Source organism: Haliaeetus albicilla, chromosome 18 (genome assembly GCF_947461875.1).
Source record: "Haliaeetus albicilla chromosome 18, bHalAlb1.1, whole genome shotgun sequence".
In the NCBI taxonomy this organism is placed as follows: domain Eukaryota; kingdom Metazoa; phylum Chordata; class Aves; order Accipitriformes; family Accipitridae; genus Haliaeetus; species Haliaeetus albicilla.
In genome coordinates, this window is record NC_091500.1 from 26,014,547 (window position 1) to 26,029,520 (window position 14,974).

General features: G+C 42.6%; 1 protein-coding gene across 1 annotated transcript; it reads right to left on the reverse strand.

The window, feature by feature from the left end:
- Nucleotides 1-1,370: 1,370 nt before the first annotated feature.
- LOC104310359 (glutathione S-transferase) lies at nucleotides 1,371-8,273 on the reverse strand. The gene is made up of 7 exons (XM_009925754.2): nucleotides 8,208-8,273; nucleotides 7,028-7,137; nucleotides 6,011-6,062; nucleotides 4,106-4,238; nucleotides 3,102-3,243; nucleotides 2,093-2,224; nucleotides 1,371-1,766 (listed from the first exon to the last, which is right to left on the reverse strand). The coding sequence occupies exons 2-7, from the start codon at nucleotides 7,112-7,114 to the stop codon at nucleotides 1,647-1,649; spliced, it is 666 nt and encodes a 221-aa protein (XP_009924056.1). The 5' UTR covers nucleotides 7,115-7,137; nucleotides 8,208-8,273; the 3' UTR covers nucleotides 1,371-1,646.
- Between the last annotated feature and the right edge of the window lie 6,701 nt (nucleotides 8,274-14,974).

Below are 14,974 nucleotides of genomic sequence, written 5' to 3' on the forward strand. Positions count from 1 at the left end.
AAGAAGCATGAACGAGGGGAAGGGTGAAGGCATCGGGGGGAGATCACCACCTCCGACTCCATTCAAGACTGGAAAGGCTCCCTCCCCCCCGCCAAGGAGTATGCTTGCTAATTTGCACACCAAGCGAGGCTAATTTAGACATAACTAACCAATAGTAGATGAGATGGTGACTACCAACCCATGAACATAAATTTAGATGGGGTTTTACTAATCATGTAACAGAATAAATACATTATAGTTCCTTGGTGTGGGGTGCTAGCTTTGTGGAATTATCACCTAGCACCCGTCTTTGCACAAATAGGAAATAAATAAGTATCTCAGCTCTATGTGTAAGATTGGCTTATTGCACACCACGTATCGAGCCCCGCTTGTGGTTCAACATGAGCACATGCTCCTAAAACCACCTGGCTATGTAGAGGAACTTGCACAGCAGAGAGTTGGCAGCCACAGCCAAAGTTTCTGGCTCAAATTTCTGACAGTGCTCAGCAGCTGCAAGTGCTGCCCAAAGGCTTCAGTGAGGCGGGAGCAAACAGCTCTTGCAACAACTCTAATTAAATACATGCTCTGGTGCAGAAAAACATTGGGTTTTTTCCTTTCTTGATGCTAAAAACTGGTTCCAGCCACATAGCATTTCTTACAAGGAAACTGTGGGTGCTAGCAAGAGTTTTAGCGCCCTGAGTTTGCCCAGCTTAAAACTGCCAGTACTAGATCATTAGTTGTTTTTAGGGCACTGGCTGTTGCATTTACATACTTCATTGATTTGGTGTTGAAATAATATACATATTTATGTGTTCAACTGTCTTGCTAGCCTCTCAGTAGTAGAGCTTGATTTAAGTGATTATAATGTACAACTTATGTACAACTTACATTTAACTGAGTTTAATATGAAGTGACATAAGTCAACAATGAAGTCCTACGTTTCAAGGTCTCACTAGCACCTGACACCAGTCTGACTCCTCCTTCCTCAAACAATAAGTTTTCAACTTTACAGTTGGCAACAAGCATTAGTTTCTCAGCCGAGTCTGCAAAGTGCTTTTAGCTGCTACAGTAGACCTTATGTTAAAGGAAATACTGGTGAAGCTACAGCACAACAGTTTAAATGTCTAGTTACAACACACAGGTGCAGTACACAGGACCTCTGGTCCCAGCATACTCCAAGTTAAGGTCGGAGGAAAGCTGAACCCAAACCTGTCATCCCCATCAAACCAGAACCTGCAGGCTTTTCCTGACATTTCCCAGAACAGATACATCACCCACTGTTTGGACTAAGCTCTCTTCACTTTCCAGCAACTCTTGGGAATGCCAGAAAGGCAGAATCAGAGAGTCCTTAGGTATATAAGTAGCAGCAAGAAGTCATTGAACAAACCAGGTTTGAGTGTCAGTAGTAAGACTTTATTTCAGGTATTCTCTCAAGTGATTTAAGACATCCTGTGTTGTCCAGTGTCCCCCTAATGCAGTGAACTATTTAATTTGCTGGTACGCTCATGTAGATTTACCTTGGAAGTGTTTGCAGTAGGCTAAAACCAGTCCTGTAGCTAATGAAAGAGAGATTGAAAACTTTTTCACTACTTTCATTAATTTCATTTTGCCAGCATCAGCAAACACAAAGACAATGAAATAGAGTTTCTGTGGGTTTTGGTTGCTGCTCAGTGGAAAATTTTCATCAGTTTTGGTACATCTTTTTCTTGTAGTGGTGGTTTCCTCTGGCTGCCAGGCTGCAGGAATTTCTTTATTGTGGGGATATTGCTTATTCTGGCTTTAAAACTCTACAAAACAAAACCAAAACATCACTGTGCTTAAGAACCATGGTAACTGTCAGACATTTAGATGTTATCCATGCTCTAAAAGTAACATTACGGGTTGACCTTGCAGAAGAATCTATATGCTTCATGCTATTATGCTTTTGTGGCTATAGTGACAGAAGGTGGCAATAATCATCAGTACTTGAGGCCAGCTAAAAGTACTTAGGATATTTAATTTTGATTTTGTCTTTCACTTCTTTCCTCACCCTCCCACTCTCCCGTATTTCTCAGCCAGTTTAGATCAGTGGTCCTGCTTTGATTCACTGGCCATTCAATGTCCATTCAATTACCTGCAAGAGGGGAAATTTGACAAGTATATCAGGCTTGCACTCTTCTGCCATTAAAAGGGTTTCAAGTAATTGTACATCTGCCCTGCTAAGCCGGTTGCCAACAAGAAAGTCTTGCCCATGGTCTTTCAAAACCTAAAAACAGAGAACCAGAATTAGATGTCTTTTTTTTTTTTTCCCCTCTCTGTGACTTAATATGATATATTCAAAGCAAGGTCATACGCTGCACGGAGTTATCCTTGAAAGAAGGAAATGCAGTAAGAACATCTGTAGTACAAACGAATGATCTGACCACACTGTCATCCTAGGCACAATTTGTCAGTCCTTTCTCTTCAGCATTTCTTTCTGGCAGCTCAGTTGTACCCCTCTTGCCTTCACTTCTGTAGCTCACGTAATTAGCACTGCTGAGTTGGAGGCTAAGCTTTATGGGATACAACCACCACTGCAAATGCCTATACAAAATTTACAAGAGGCTTAAGTTCAGCAGATGGCATAGTAAGAATATCTTGGATTCTTTCAAATTATGGGCAGCTCCCTTACTTACCTGTTTCCTCTTCAATTTTGGGAATATTGCATTGGGAGCTCTCTCTGTGCCTCATGGTCTTGAAACCCAGCTAATCCATCCTCCCTTTTGTTACAGAAGGAGCTGGAATGCTTTTACATAGCGTGTATGGTAGAGGGGGTTCTGCACTTCAGGAGGAAACTTTATGTAAAAGCTGATGCTGTAGTGTCTTTTGTCTGAAACAATATACAGACTGAAACATGCACATTTGGGGAGATCAGTGTGTCCTGGGTTTTTGCAGCTCTGCATCTCTCCCAGATTTGTAGTGACTTCTGTCCCCTCTGTAGTGTCCTGTCTCCGTCCTCATTCCAGCCCCACCAAAACCATAGCATTTATATTTAAGTGGTAATTCTTCTTCTCTCTTTTCGTCAATAAAAATTGTTTGTGTAGGTCCAGGATGGAGTTTCAGGGAAACAATATTAATTAAGCTACTACCTCTTTGCCACCTACCTTCTCATAGACAGGGAAGTATCTGTTTGTGGCCTTGTCCACAATAGTAGCAAAATGTTGTTCCTTTTTATCCGCTGGTTGGAAAGTATGGGTCATGAGTAACTCGTTCAGATCTATTACTGCTTCCACATACATATCAATTCTGAAAGGAATAGATCCAGTTGGTTAAGCCAAACAGGGTAGGTCTGAATAGCACTGTAGCTACTGGCATAACCCCATTGAGATGTTGGGAACTCTCCACCTCTTCTATCCAGCACGCATAGCTTGGAGCAGTTCCCCCCCCCACCGGAGAGCAGTAGCTTCAGGACACGGGCAAGGGGCAAGCATGGATGAAAGACAAGTGCAAAGTGCCTAACCAAAAACTAAAAGACTGTACCCTTTCCATTTTTCACTAGGGCTGATACTTCTCTGTATTTTTTTGAACCTGAATACAAAATTGGCACGTGTGTTATCCAAACTTGTGTTAAAAATCCAATCAGACATGCTAAGTTGAACAGCGGGTCTGTACAATTCCTAAGAAATATCTTGACATGTGTTTACTGGTGGCAATTAACTGGAAGCATTTCAGGTCAAACCATATGCCCTAATAGCCCTGTCCTTTAATAACGAGTTATTAATTCTAATTCTAATTCCTGCTTATTAGAGAGATAATTTTTTTGTTTCCATCAGAGACATTTCCCTCAATTTGATGTGAAAATGCCTACTGCTGACAACTGCAGAAAATGAAAAGCAGCATCCATAAGAGAGCCCACCCTCTGCACTCCTGACTACTTTCTTCTGGTAACTGTATTGACCTTTGATCTTAATGAACTCCCTTGCACCATGCTGCCTATCTAATCTAGCTGATGATTACTGTTGTAGACATCACCCGCAGTCTCAATCAATAAGTGCTACATGAAAAGCTGCTGTATCACCCTGAATCTAACTATGAGCTGGGATACTCTTGTGTTACACAGGTAGTATGAACTGTAGTCTAACAAACAAAGGTGGTACTGTTACGGTACAGGGCTCTCTCCTTCAGATCCTTCCCGTAGAGGTTGTACTTCGTTGCAATGTAGTTGCTGATGGCTCTGCTCTGCACCATCTTCATTCCATCGATCTCCACCATTGGCACTTGCTGAAACAGCAGGGATCCATCTAGTGAAAAGGGGACAAGACAAGGAGACATTCAGTCTCTGAAGGAGAACCATTAGTAGGTGGGTGGCAAAGTAACCACATGTATTATTTTTTATTTTGAATCATAGAATCATTTAGGTTGGAAAAGACCCTTAAGATCATTGAGTCCAACCATTAACCTAACACTGCCAAGTCCACCACTAAACCATGTCCCGAAGTGCCACGTCTACACATCTTTTAAATACCCCTAGGGATGGTGACTCAACCACTTCCCTGGGCAGCCTGTTCCAATGTTTGATAGCCCTTTCAGTGGCAGCCTTCCTCATTCTCACAACAAGGTATGGAAATGCTTACCATGAAACCAAGAACCATTTCTTAGTAACATGTTAATAACTTAGTATTATAGCAATCAGCTTCTTGAAGTTTCTTCAGGTCTGAGGAAGCACCCAAATGCAGAACTTCTAGCAGTCATATACTAAAAAAGACATGTCCTGTGCTGCATGGCCCTGACCCAGATGATTTTTATGGAGGTTAATAAAGATGAGAAGGACTGAAGGGTATGACCCAGCCAGTTCCTGTCATGCTTTGGTAAGTATTATGGAAATCTGTACTATTTAAAGGCTTGTCAAAATATAATGTGAATATAAATGCATATAATATCTTTGTGACTACTGTATTGGCTTTATAGAATGGAATACATCTGTACGGTTGTGAAGCAGGGAATAACGAGTGGGTTTCATGAGATTCCTGCAAGAGCCAAATATCACTTGGTGTGAGACTGTAGCTATGTAAATCCCTTATTAGCCTGCAGAAGCCTTATTCTAGCAAGGAAGAAGTCAAAATACCTCCAGGAACTGATCAGAAAAGTGAGTCAGAGTATTTGCTTTATGGATTCATATTTCTTGACTCAGATAACTGATCAGCTATGTCCGTCTTCGTATCCACTGTAAGGCAATCATGCAGAGAAAGTGTCTGCTATTAAGGGCATATTTTCATTCATGCTCATGTCTCAAAATAATTTTTGAAAGCTGGCAGGTGGCAGGGGGGTCAAGTCATTGTTCCTAAAGCAGACCAGGACTGCAAATGCCAACCCTAGCTCAGAGTTCTTTGAAAAGCCAAATAAGACCACAGACATGTAATTCGGTTTGGAGGAAATGCAAATGTCATGTTCACAAAGATGGAAGCTAAAGATAGCAAGGTGAGTAGTTGCCTTGGGAAACAGGAATGCATCAGAAGTACAGTTCAAACTCAGAAATCTGGAGCTCTGATTTCATATGGATTATAAACCAACTTTGTAGTCAACCTAAAATGCTAATGAATTTCAAGATGATCTGATTACAAAAACCTGTCATAGGATAGGAGGCAATGGGCACAAACTGAAACAAAGGAGAGTCAATCATCTGAACTTAAGGAAAGGCTTTTTTACCGTGGGAGTGACTGAACACTGGCATGGGTTGCCCAGAGAGGCTGTGGAGTGTCCATCCTTGGAGATACTCAAACCCCAACTAGACACTGTCCTGGGCAACTGTCTCTAGGTGGCCTTGCTTGAAGAGGGGAGGTGGAGCAGATGATCTCGAGAGGTCCCTTCTGACCTCAGCCATTCTGTGATTCAGTGAAGACTGAAGCAACTGGGTGGATGATACCGCCCTAACACACTGCAGTGTGCATCTGTGATACCTCATGTACAACCCAGTCTAGATTTTCTTCTTAGGAGACATAAGACTTATTAGGTGTTCTAAGGGAAACAATTCTAATTATTATTATCTAATCATTAAAAAGTGAAGGAAATTTACCCTTCTGTAACTTTGTCAGATCATCCTTTGTTTCCAGAAAACATTCTTCAAACTGCAGGAAATACAGAAGAAAAGTTGTGTTGTCACTGCAAATTTTAGCTTCTGCTTTGCATGAAACAATGACAGCACAAAGAGCTGTGTTTTGGGGCATTTTATTTTTTAAAAAAGACATCAGATTTGAACGTGATATCTTTAAAAATTTATTTTGCCTCTGTCACATCCTCTCCTCTTCCCTTTCACATGTGATTCATGTTTTTGTGCAGGTAAGATTTTGGGTAAAGCTGAAGTGACCGAAAGGCACAAAACCCTGTCTGCTGAGCAAACAACGGCCATGCTGCTTCAGTTGTCAGTGCTGGCAATAGGTGGTTCAGGGCGAGAAGAAGATAGGTAAATTCACACTGCAGCAGCAGAACAGTGGTATAGCTCCTTTGCCACAAGCTGGCAAAAGGAGGGACAAAGAGAAGAGATCACGTGCCCGGTGCAGCTTTTTGGCACATTGCCCATCACCATGACAAAAAAAATCACGGCTCTTAAAACACACAGATCCCCACACTCCCTCTCCAGTTTAATATCAAAACCCGTTAGAGGTAAAAACAATTACTGTGTGTTTTATAACATACAGTACCTTCAGGGGTAAGCTACATTGTAGTAGGCATAATATTTTTTTTTTTCTGTTTTGGACATTGGGATTTAACTGAAGGTCTTCAGAATTGAAAGTGCTCGACCCCTGTGATCAGAAGATAAAAAGCCAGGGTCTGCTGCTGTGGTTTTAAATTTTTTCTTTCACTAGCTACAGGGGGGAGGCATTTGTGGTGCTACCAGTAGGCTTGGCACATGATGCGTGGAAGTGAAACAGGAACTTGCCCCCCTGCTTAGGGTAAACTAGTGGTCATAGTTGGCTTTGTCAACAATGCACTAAATGCAGAGCTTGCAACTGCTGGTCAGTCACATTTTTTATAAGGAAGAGTAAAAATACATATTTGTCACATGATGTTAGTATAAAAAACAGAGGCAAACCTCAACCCCAGCTGCTGCTAGTAGCCAACGTATTGATTCCATTCGGCCTCGTCCGTTGAAGTAGTGGAGCTTGGGTTTCCCAGACATGTTTCCACGTGCCTGATTTCCTACTGTAAGTTTTGCAAAATAAAGATTCAGAATGCTGGTTTTGAGCTTCTAACTGGTTCTCAAGCATTGATCAAAGTTGTCTTGTTTGAACGATTTATGGTCCAAGACTCTCATCAGATTAGCAGAGGAGGTAGAAGACTATACTGAGAGACTGCGTTGTATAATTTTGCCTTAAAATGTCTTTTATATGTGCAGGTTAGTTAAGCAGAACTCTCTACTGAGAGCAATTGGCCCATGTCAGAGAAAAAGCAAATCAAAACCCATTTGCATCCCAAAGTGTTCTGCTCTGACCAAAAAGCAGGGTGTGCAAGATACACTGCTCTGTTTATTTTGGCATTATTTCAGGATACGGTTTACTGTTTAATCAGATACACAATACAAACTCAGCAACTGCTGTGCTTTCTCCAGCAGCCATTATGCTCCATTATAAAAGTGACAGGAAGGATTTCCCCCCCCCCTCCATTGTAAGCATTCAATCTCATTTGCAACACTCCCCATTCTTCTCATTTCTTTAGGCAAGCACCTGAGGACATGGAATTTAATTTTGTCTCTGGTAACAGTAGATTTTACCACAGGCAGAGCCAAAGTGCAATACCTGCTTGGTCCAATCCCAACTCTGCTGGAATTTAAACCAACAACGGTTTCTAGACAGACTGTCATCCACCCCGTTCAGAACCTGTGCGTGCACATCAGCAGCAAACATGTAGACAGTGCCTAGTTTATACTAGCTTCACAGTTATTAACACCGTGTCAACAATAAAACTGAAGCATTAACAGCAGCAAAAGAAAATGGCTAAAAAAAAAAGCATATTCCCTTTGTAAATAACATGTCATCTTCTCTACAGTAAGAAGGGTGTGAGAGGAAGCACTCCACACTTCTGAGATCTACATTTCTTTTGCTTAAATCTGTACACCTAGAAAGTTGATTAATGATTTAATATTTGATGCACATAACCATGTTAGTAAAGAAAGTACATACAAGTATACAACCCATAAAACCCATTCACTGACTTAGTTTCAAGTACACTAATTCCCTATGCATGTCCAAAGTCCAAAAATCCAAAAAACTTACCTTGTACACAGTATAACTCACTCTAAGCTCAGTCAGTAGCTTTGCCTTGAGGTTATACAGTTCTGTAGCCCCTCCTACAAAGAGAATTGCAAACAGTTCTCTGCCAATGGGAAACTCCCATTTCTTAAACAAATAAAACCAATTAGGTCTGTTTACTCACTTCTCACCTACAGAAAATAAATTCCTGACTAATGCTGACTATGTACAAATGTGAGATTTATGAGAGGTCATGATCATTGGGAACATCTGTGCCAGCAGAAAATCGTATGCTTCCTATTTTCGTTGTTTGGCAACCTGATAGTTAAAAATAATCAGAACAGCTGAAAAGCTCCCATGTTTTTAAAAAAATACTATGATAGCAATCAAAATTTTATTTTAATTTTCTGTGTTTTTTTTACTTTTAACAGATTGCTGCTTTATATACGTCACATCAACTAATTCAGCTTGAATCCTTCATAAGCTCCCTTCCCTTCCTTAGTGATGGGGGATATTCCTTCAGGATGTTTTCTCTGCTGAATTTCATTCCTAGACATAGAAAGTTTTCTTCTGTTTCTGTCAAAAATGTTTCCCTGAATTTGGCCTGTTGAAAATGCACACCAAAGACAACTGTAGGAGACAGTGAATGAAGAGCAGCATCAGAAGACAAACTGCCCTCTGCACTCCTGACTGCTTTCTTCTGATAATTCTGTTGACTTCAAAGAGTCGATACAGCATGAACTCCCGTGCACCATCCTGCCTGTCTAATCTAGCTGGTTAATACTCTGGCAGACATCACCTGCAGGCAAGGTCAGTGTACTATGTAAAAATCTGCTGAATCACTCTGAACATAACTGAGCTGGGGTATTCTTGTATTACACAGGGAAGTTGTATGAACTGTAGTCTACCAAACAAAAAAATGAGTTGTTACAGTACAGAGGGCTCTCTCCTTCAGGTCCTTCCTGTAGACGTGCTTTGCTGCTATGGAGCTGAAAATGATCCTCATTCCATCAGTCTCCACCACTGGTGCCCGTTAGACCAATGTGTTCCATGCTTGACAATAAAATAAGCTTGATTATTTATTTAGAGCTAGAACCATTGAAGGACAAGGCATCAAAACAGTCAGCACTGCAACATCTTGTCTTTTAGGAGGCATCTAGCCTTCTGGTTCAGGCTCTTTTCTTTCTTATTTCCCTCTGTCCCCTTCTTACATCTTGGGAGGTTCTTCTCCCCAGCCTCTGAAGGCCTGCCGCGGGGCTCAGTCACCTACAGAGAGGTGTCCATGCCACGGTGCATGTTCCAGGACATCTGCTGGCCTCCAGCTGCTGCTCCAGAGAGCCCAGGTCAGCGGCATGTGCCATGGTGGGATGGTGAGCCATGCAGAGGTGTCACGGAGAGCCCCGGCTGTCTGTCCTCGGTGCAGCAGAAGCCCACTCTTGGTATTGCTGGAGAAGAACAGGCTGCCCACGTTTTGTGTTCTGTTAACATCCAGCCTGGAATAATTTGTGGTTTATAATGAAACAGAACCCTGCATAAGAATGTTTCATTTGCTTGCTTGAGAAGTGACTGCTTTCCCCTCTAGGCTTCTGGGAGTGCTGACTTTTGCTGTTAGCACAGGTTTTTTTAAGAATAAAAGGTCAAACTACACTGCTGGAAACAGTGTTTCCAGCATTGTTGGACAGACATGACTTATGACTCAGAATCTAGGATAATGTGGGAGATTGAAGCTCTCCCCACATACACATATGCACCAAGCTGTGTCTGGTAGTGTTTCACAAATCCAAATTCACTCTTGGGTAGCTTGCATGGATTAATCATTTATAGGCCTGGCCATGATAACCTCTAGGAGATATCCCAGGTCTAGCGACTACTCCTACAAGGACTTCACATCCACTGTGTCAGAGGACTGCAAGGTAAGAAAACGTGAGTTCAAGCATGAAAGTTAATCACAGTGTAGACAACTTGGGAAAACTCATCTCACCTAACTTCGTAGACACCTACATCTAGTCTAGCTGTCTAGTCTCCTTTAAATAGATCTAAATTCTGGTCTAAATTCAGGAGGAATCCCTCACCATGCGCTTGGGCTACAGCTGATATCCAAACTACTCAAAAGGATGCTGTCTCAACTGAGGCAGTTAAAAGTTTAGATGAAACCAGTCCCTTCAGCCTTCCCTTAGGGACAGGGGAGAGGATTAGAAGTCTTCAGAGGGTGATTTATTCCAACACTGACATTTCTTACCCTATCAGAGGCATCCACCAAGATTTCAGGCAAGTCCTCTTCAACACAGTTACTAGACTAAATAAAAGTGAAAAATACAATACAGTCTGTCTCCTAACTTAAGGGGGCTTTTGGAAATGTCACTTCACTAAGCTTGTAAAGTATTTTGGAAAATGCTATAGAAGTGTCATTTGTATCTTGCATGCCTGAAGGCATCTGATCTCTTAAGAATGTCTAGGTTGAGATTGACCAGCCAGGAGTTAAAACTAGGGGAAATGTCAAAGATACCCTAATAACTTAGGAGTGAATATTCTCCCCAGCTGCTGCTGTTGCCCACCAGCTTGTTTCCATTTAGCCTCTTCCTTCAAAACAATAAGGTATAAATATTTTAATTTTTTTTTTAGATTTTTTTTTTCAGACATGATACTGATTTCTTGACAAAGCATAGGAAAATGTTTTGTGCCATCAGGCTTTGTGAACTTTCCTCTCTATATAAAACATACCAGAATTATGTTAATTTGGGTTGGAGCTGTGTTCAAAATTATAAGGCAATATTTAAAATGTACTTGCAAGGGAAATCAGTGCACACACAAAACTGTTGTGCCTTATTGTATTAGCAGGGGAAATAGGGACTGTAGAGAAGGGAGCCTCATCTGTGGCTAATAAGACCCGTTGGGATATACCCAGTCCTGCCTTGCTGCAGAAATGAAGTGCAGCTTTGGTGTTTCATATTATTTAAAGCAAAGGTCCCATTTGTTATTGTTTTTCCAAACTGGCGCTGCCTGCATTCAGCACACTTGAAAAGTGCAGGTCACACATTATGTCCCGTGAAACGTTTCTCCACACTGAATTACACCCTCCAAACCCAGCAGGGTAAGTGTGCAAGGTAACCGTCTTACAAACCCAGGAATATGTTTACAAAAAATAGCTTTGCAGAGGGAAGAGAGAAATTAAAAGACAGAAAATGTCCTTTTCTCCAGTGATCCTCATGCTGACTTAACACTTGGCCTCAGGTATGTAAAAAGCATTAGGTGTTTTCCCAAACATTTTGAAGAGCAAGTGGGTTACCTAGAAGCTGGCAGGTGTTCTCAGTGCTACTGAGCTTGATTTTTTTTTTACTATGATGTATTTTTGCCAGCGGTTCCTTACATGACGGTTTGAATAACAAATGCCAGACCTTGTCTAAGCAAAACCAAAACAACTCTGATATTCAGTGAAAATTAGTGACCATCTTTCTTTGACTAACATCAGCATCTCCTGCCATCTCCATGTGGGGCAGACAAAGAGAAGTTTGTGAATGGGGTGTTATCTGCTCACCGTTGCTTTTAGAGCTCTCTCCCCACATAACAGCATGTTAAGCTTTCAGATTTCCTTCTAGTTGGCTCCCTTTCTCCCCCCCCCCCCCTTAGTTTGTAATCTTAGTTTGTGTCTTCTTGACAAATCCCAAACTGTCTCACTTACCTGTGATTATTCTCTATTTTCCTTTCCACACTTCCAGCCCCTGGACCTTACTCCCTTCTGGATGTGATTCTCTCCCCATGGGGACAGTCAGTATGTAAGAATAGAAGGTAGCATGCCATTGACAGGCAGGCAATAGCAGGACTTCCAGAGCATTTCACACCTGAAAATTTTCTCTTTAGCATCTTTCCACTTCTTTTCTCAGCTTTCCATCAGCCAGCAGAGAAAGGATCCTAATATTTATAGAAATGCAAGGGTTTCTTAGATCACCGCTATTAATGATTTCAGACTCCTCCTCTCTGAAACCAGGGTTAAGAGACTAACTTCCTCTGCAAGTATCCCTCCAAGCCCTCTCAATCAATAACATGATACAAGCCAGCACGACTCCACTCTAAGGTCACTTATGGCCTAATGTGGAGGTGAATTGACCATTTCAACATCTGACCTGCAGGTCCTCATTACCCTAGAGTGAGAGATGCCAGCGACTTAACTCTGCTAGCTGTTCCTCCAGCAGTTGTTGGGAACTTAAGAGTGGAAAACCAATGGGAAATACAACTTCTGTTTTGAAACCCAAGGTGGGCATGGAAAGGAAGACTTACACACCAAGTACCAGAAGTCTATACACACCAAGTACCAAAAGTCTATACTTAACTGCCTTCTCCGACAGTGACCTCCAGCCCTCTTGCTCCGTGGAGCCTGGAATGTGCCATATGGCTTGTTAAACTGGTTGTGCTCTCTGCCCCTACAGTTGAAGCCAATGTACGTCCTATACCAGTGGGAAGCACAATTGTTTTTAACAGGTTTTTGTACCTCTTACAGGGTTAAGCTGCAAATAGTGTATGCTAGCATTTTTCCAGAACCCTTATTTTCAGAAGATTTAGTTTCTTGTTTAGCTTGCCTGAGAGCTTGACAACACTAAGGGATGCACTTTGGTTTGTGGGGTTTTTTTTAAATGCTGGTTACAAAAGTAATAAAATTTTACAGGATGGCCCTACCTTACACACACATGTGAATAATTCACATAAGTACATTTTCTACTTCAGTTCTATTTATGCTTAAAGCATAAAGGTGCACTTGAGTACACCATTCGCTAGCACTCATTGAGATGTGTGCTTATCACTATATGAGTTATGTGCGTAAGCACACACTTGCCCTCAGATGAACAAAGATGAGTTTCAGTGTTTGCAAGTCATAGCCAAAAAGCTACACAATTGTATCAGACACAGTAGTAAAAGAATAAGTTGCCTCTGACAAAATGCAGAGCATATTCAGTTAAACATCCCACTTCATCTAGTTGCATCCTAATGTAAATAAATAATTGTCCTTTTGTAGTCTGCTGCGTGGGGGAGGCGTGGGGGAATGCTGGAGAGTGAGCAATCTGAAAAGGAAGTTCATTCTGTTTTCTCCCTACCAGGTTCATTTTCGAGTATTTTTCTCTAATTTCCCTTTTTCTACAATTTTGTCATGATAATATTAAGCATCAGGTTTGGTTACTGACATTTGCTGGAACAAAGTGTCCTTTTATGCAGATGCTGCTCTGCCGCATCAGGCCCCTTCACAAGGCAGTTGTTGTCTGCTGTAAATGTATATAAGCCCTAATATTTTTGTTTTAAAACCAATAGAAGCCGAACGTCTGTTGCTCTGTGTTCTGTCCTACAGCTGTAGAAATAATCTGCCTCTGCCTTACCTGAATCTGCAAAACAGATAGCGTGTTTCTTCCACAACGCTTCCTTCTCAAGAGATAATATATTTGTAACCTGCATGTGAAATGCTGGTAAGATCATACACAAGGTTTGAAATAATTGATTTATGAAGAAAAATAATCAGTTTTGCAAGGAAAACGTTGCAGGGACATCTTAAAAAGTCCAATCCACCCACAGGCCTTAATTTAAAGACGGTAACGTTGACTACATTTTGGCCTTTTACAGGTGTGTAAGCAAGTGATGTACCAACCAGCTCACAGTAATTCCACTTTCACGTTCAAAGCCCATCCTGTTGCTCAGCATGGAGAAGTAGCAGCGACACGAATTGCATGGAGATGTACATCGCTGCGGTAGCAGCTGCTAGGGAGGTGGTGTCCCTGCACGGGCAGGCGTGCAGTGGCTTTTGTCTTGGGACAGCACAGAGGTGCCTGGTGACCCAAGGTGGCAGGATGAAGCACAGCACTGCAGCCACGCAGGCAGTTCGCCTGTGGCATTGCCAACTGTTAACAAATAGGTTCAGGTACTTTTCCGGTAAAGTCCAGAATGCTGGAAAAGCAACTTCTTCCAGCAACCGCTTGAGATCTACTACTTTCACTTACTAGGGAACCGGGAGGAGACAAAGGACCAACGGCGAGGGTGACGCAGGGAGGCTGCTATCACAAAGCTGAGCACTTGGCTGGCCTGGGGAATCACAGCCAGAGCGCCTGGTGAGGGTGAGGCAGGCCAGCACAGAGCCCACGTGCTGGCACGCCGGCTAAGTGAGGAGCTATCTCCAGAGGAGATCTTTCCATCTTCACCTCCTGTGACTCCCAGAGGGTTAGGCAGTCACCACCAAATAGGACTGACAGCCTTGTAGAGCAAGGTGCCGATGCCAGCCACGACGGCTGCCACTGGTGTGCCCAGTGGCTCAGTATTTGGAGCAGAGATCCGGGGTGAAAGCAGTGCAGGTCCATGCCTCCCTTCAGCCCGAGCTGTCTCTGACATCAGACCTGGGAGTCTTTTGGGTAGGACGTTCTTCATTGCTCACATTGGACCAAAGTCACTTTCCAAGAAACCTTAAACCGTTTTTCAGGATAGAGGAAATGAGCACGACTCACTGAATGATTCATGAACTTACCTGTAGGAGGAGAGATTGCCAAGAGAAATTTAGGCAACTGTACTACGCCTTCAATGCACTGAGCTGTCCTAGCCATGAAGCCTGCGCTGCTCTGCGACCCCACTCCTCCCTTCCCCGTTGGCACTGTGTGAATCACCTCCACCGCTGCAGACAGCCCTTGCTGGGAGGACCCGTGACCACCTCGGTGCCACTGGTCCCACCACGTTGCCACGAGGGCGGGTGATGCCCCACAGTGCCACCAAAGCAGCAGCAGCCCTAGGCTGCCCGCATTTCACTCCGTGCAAAGTGGCAGCTC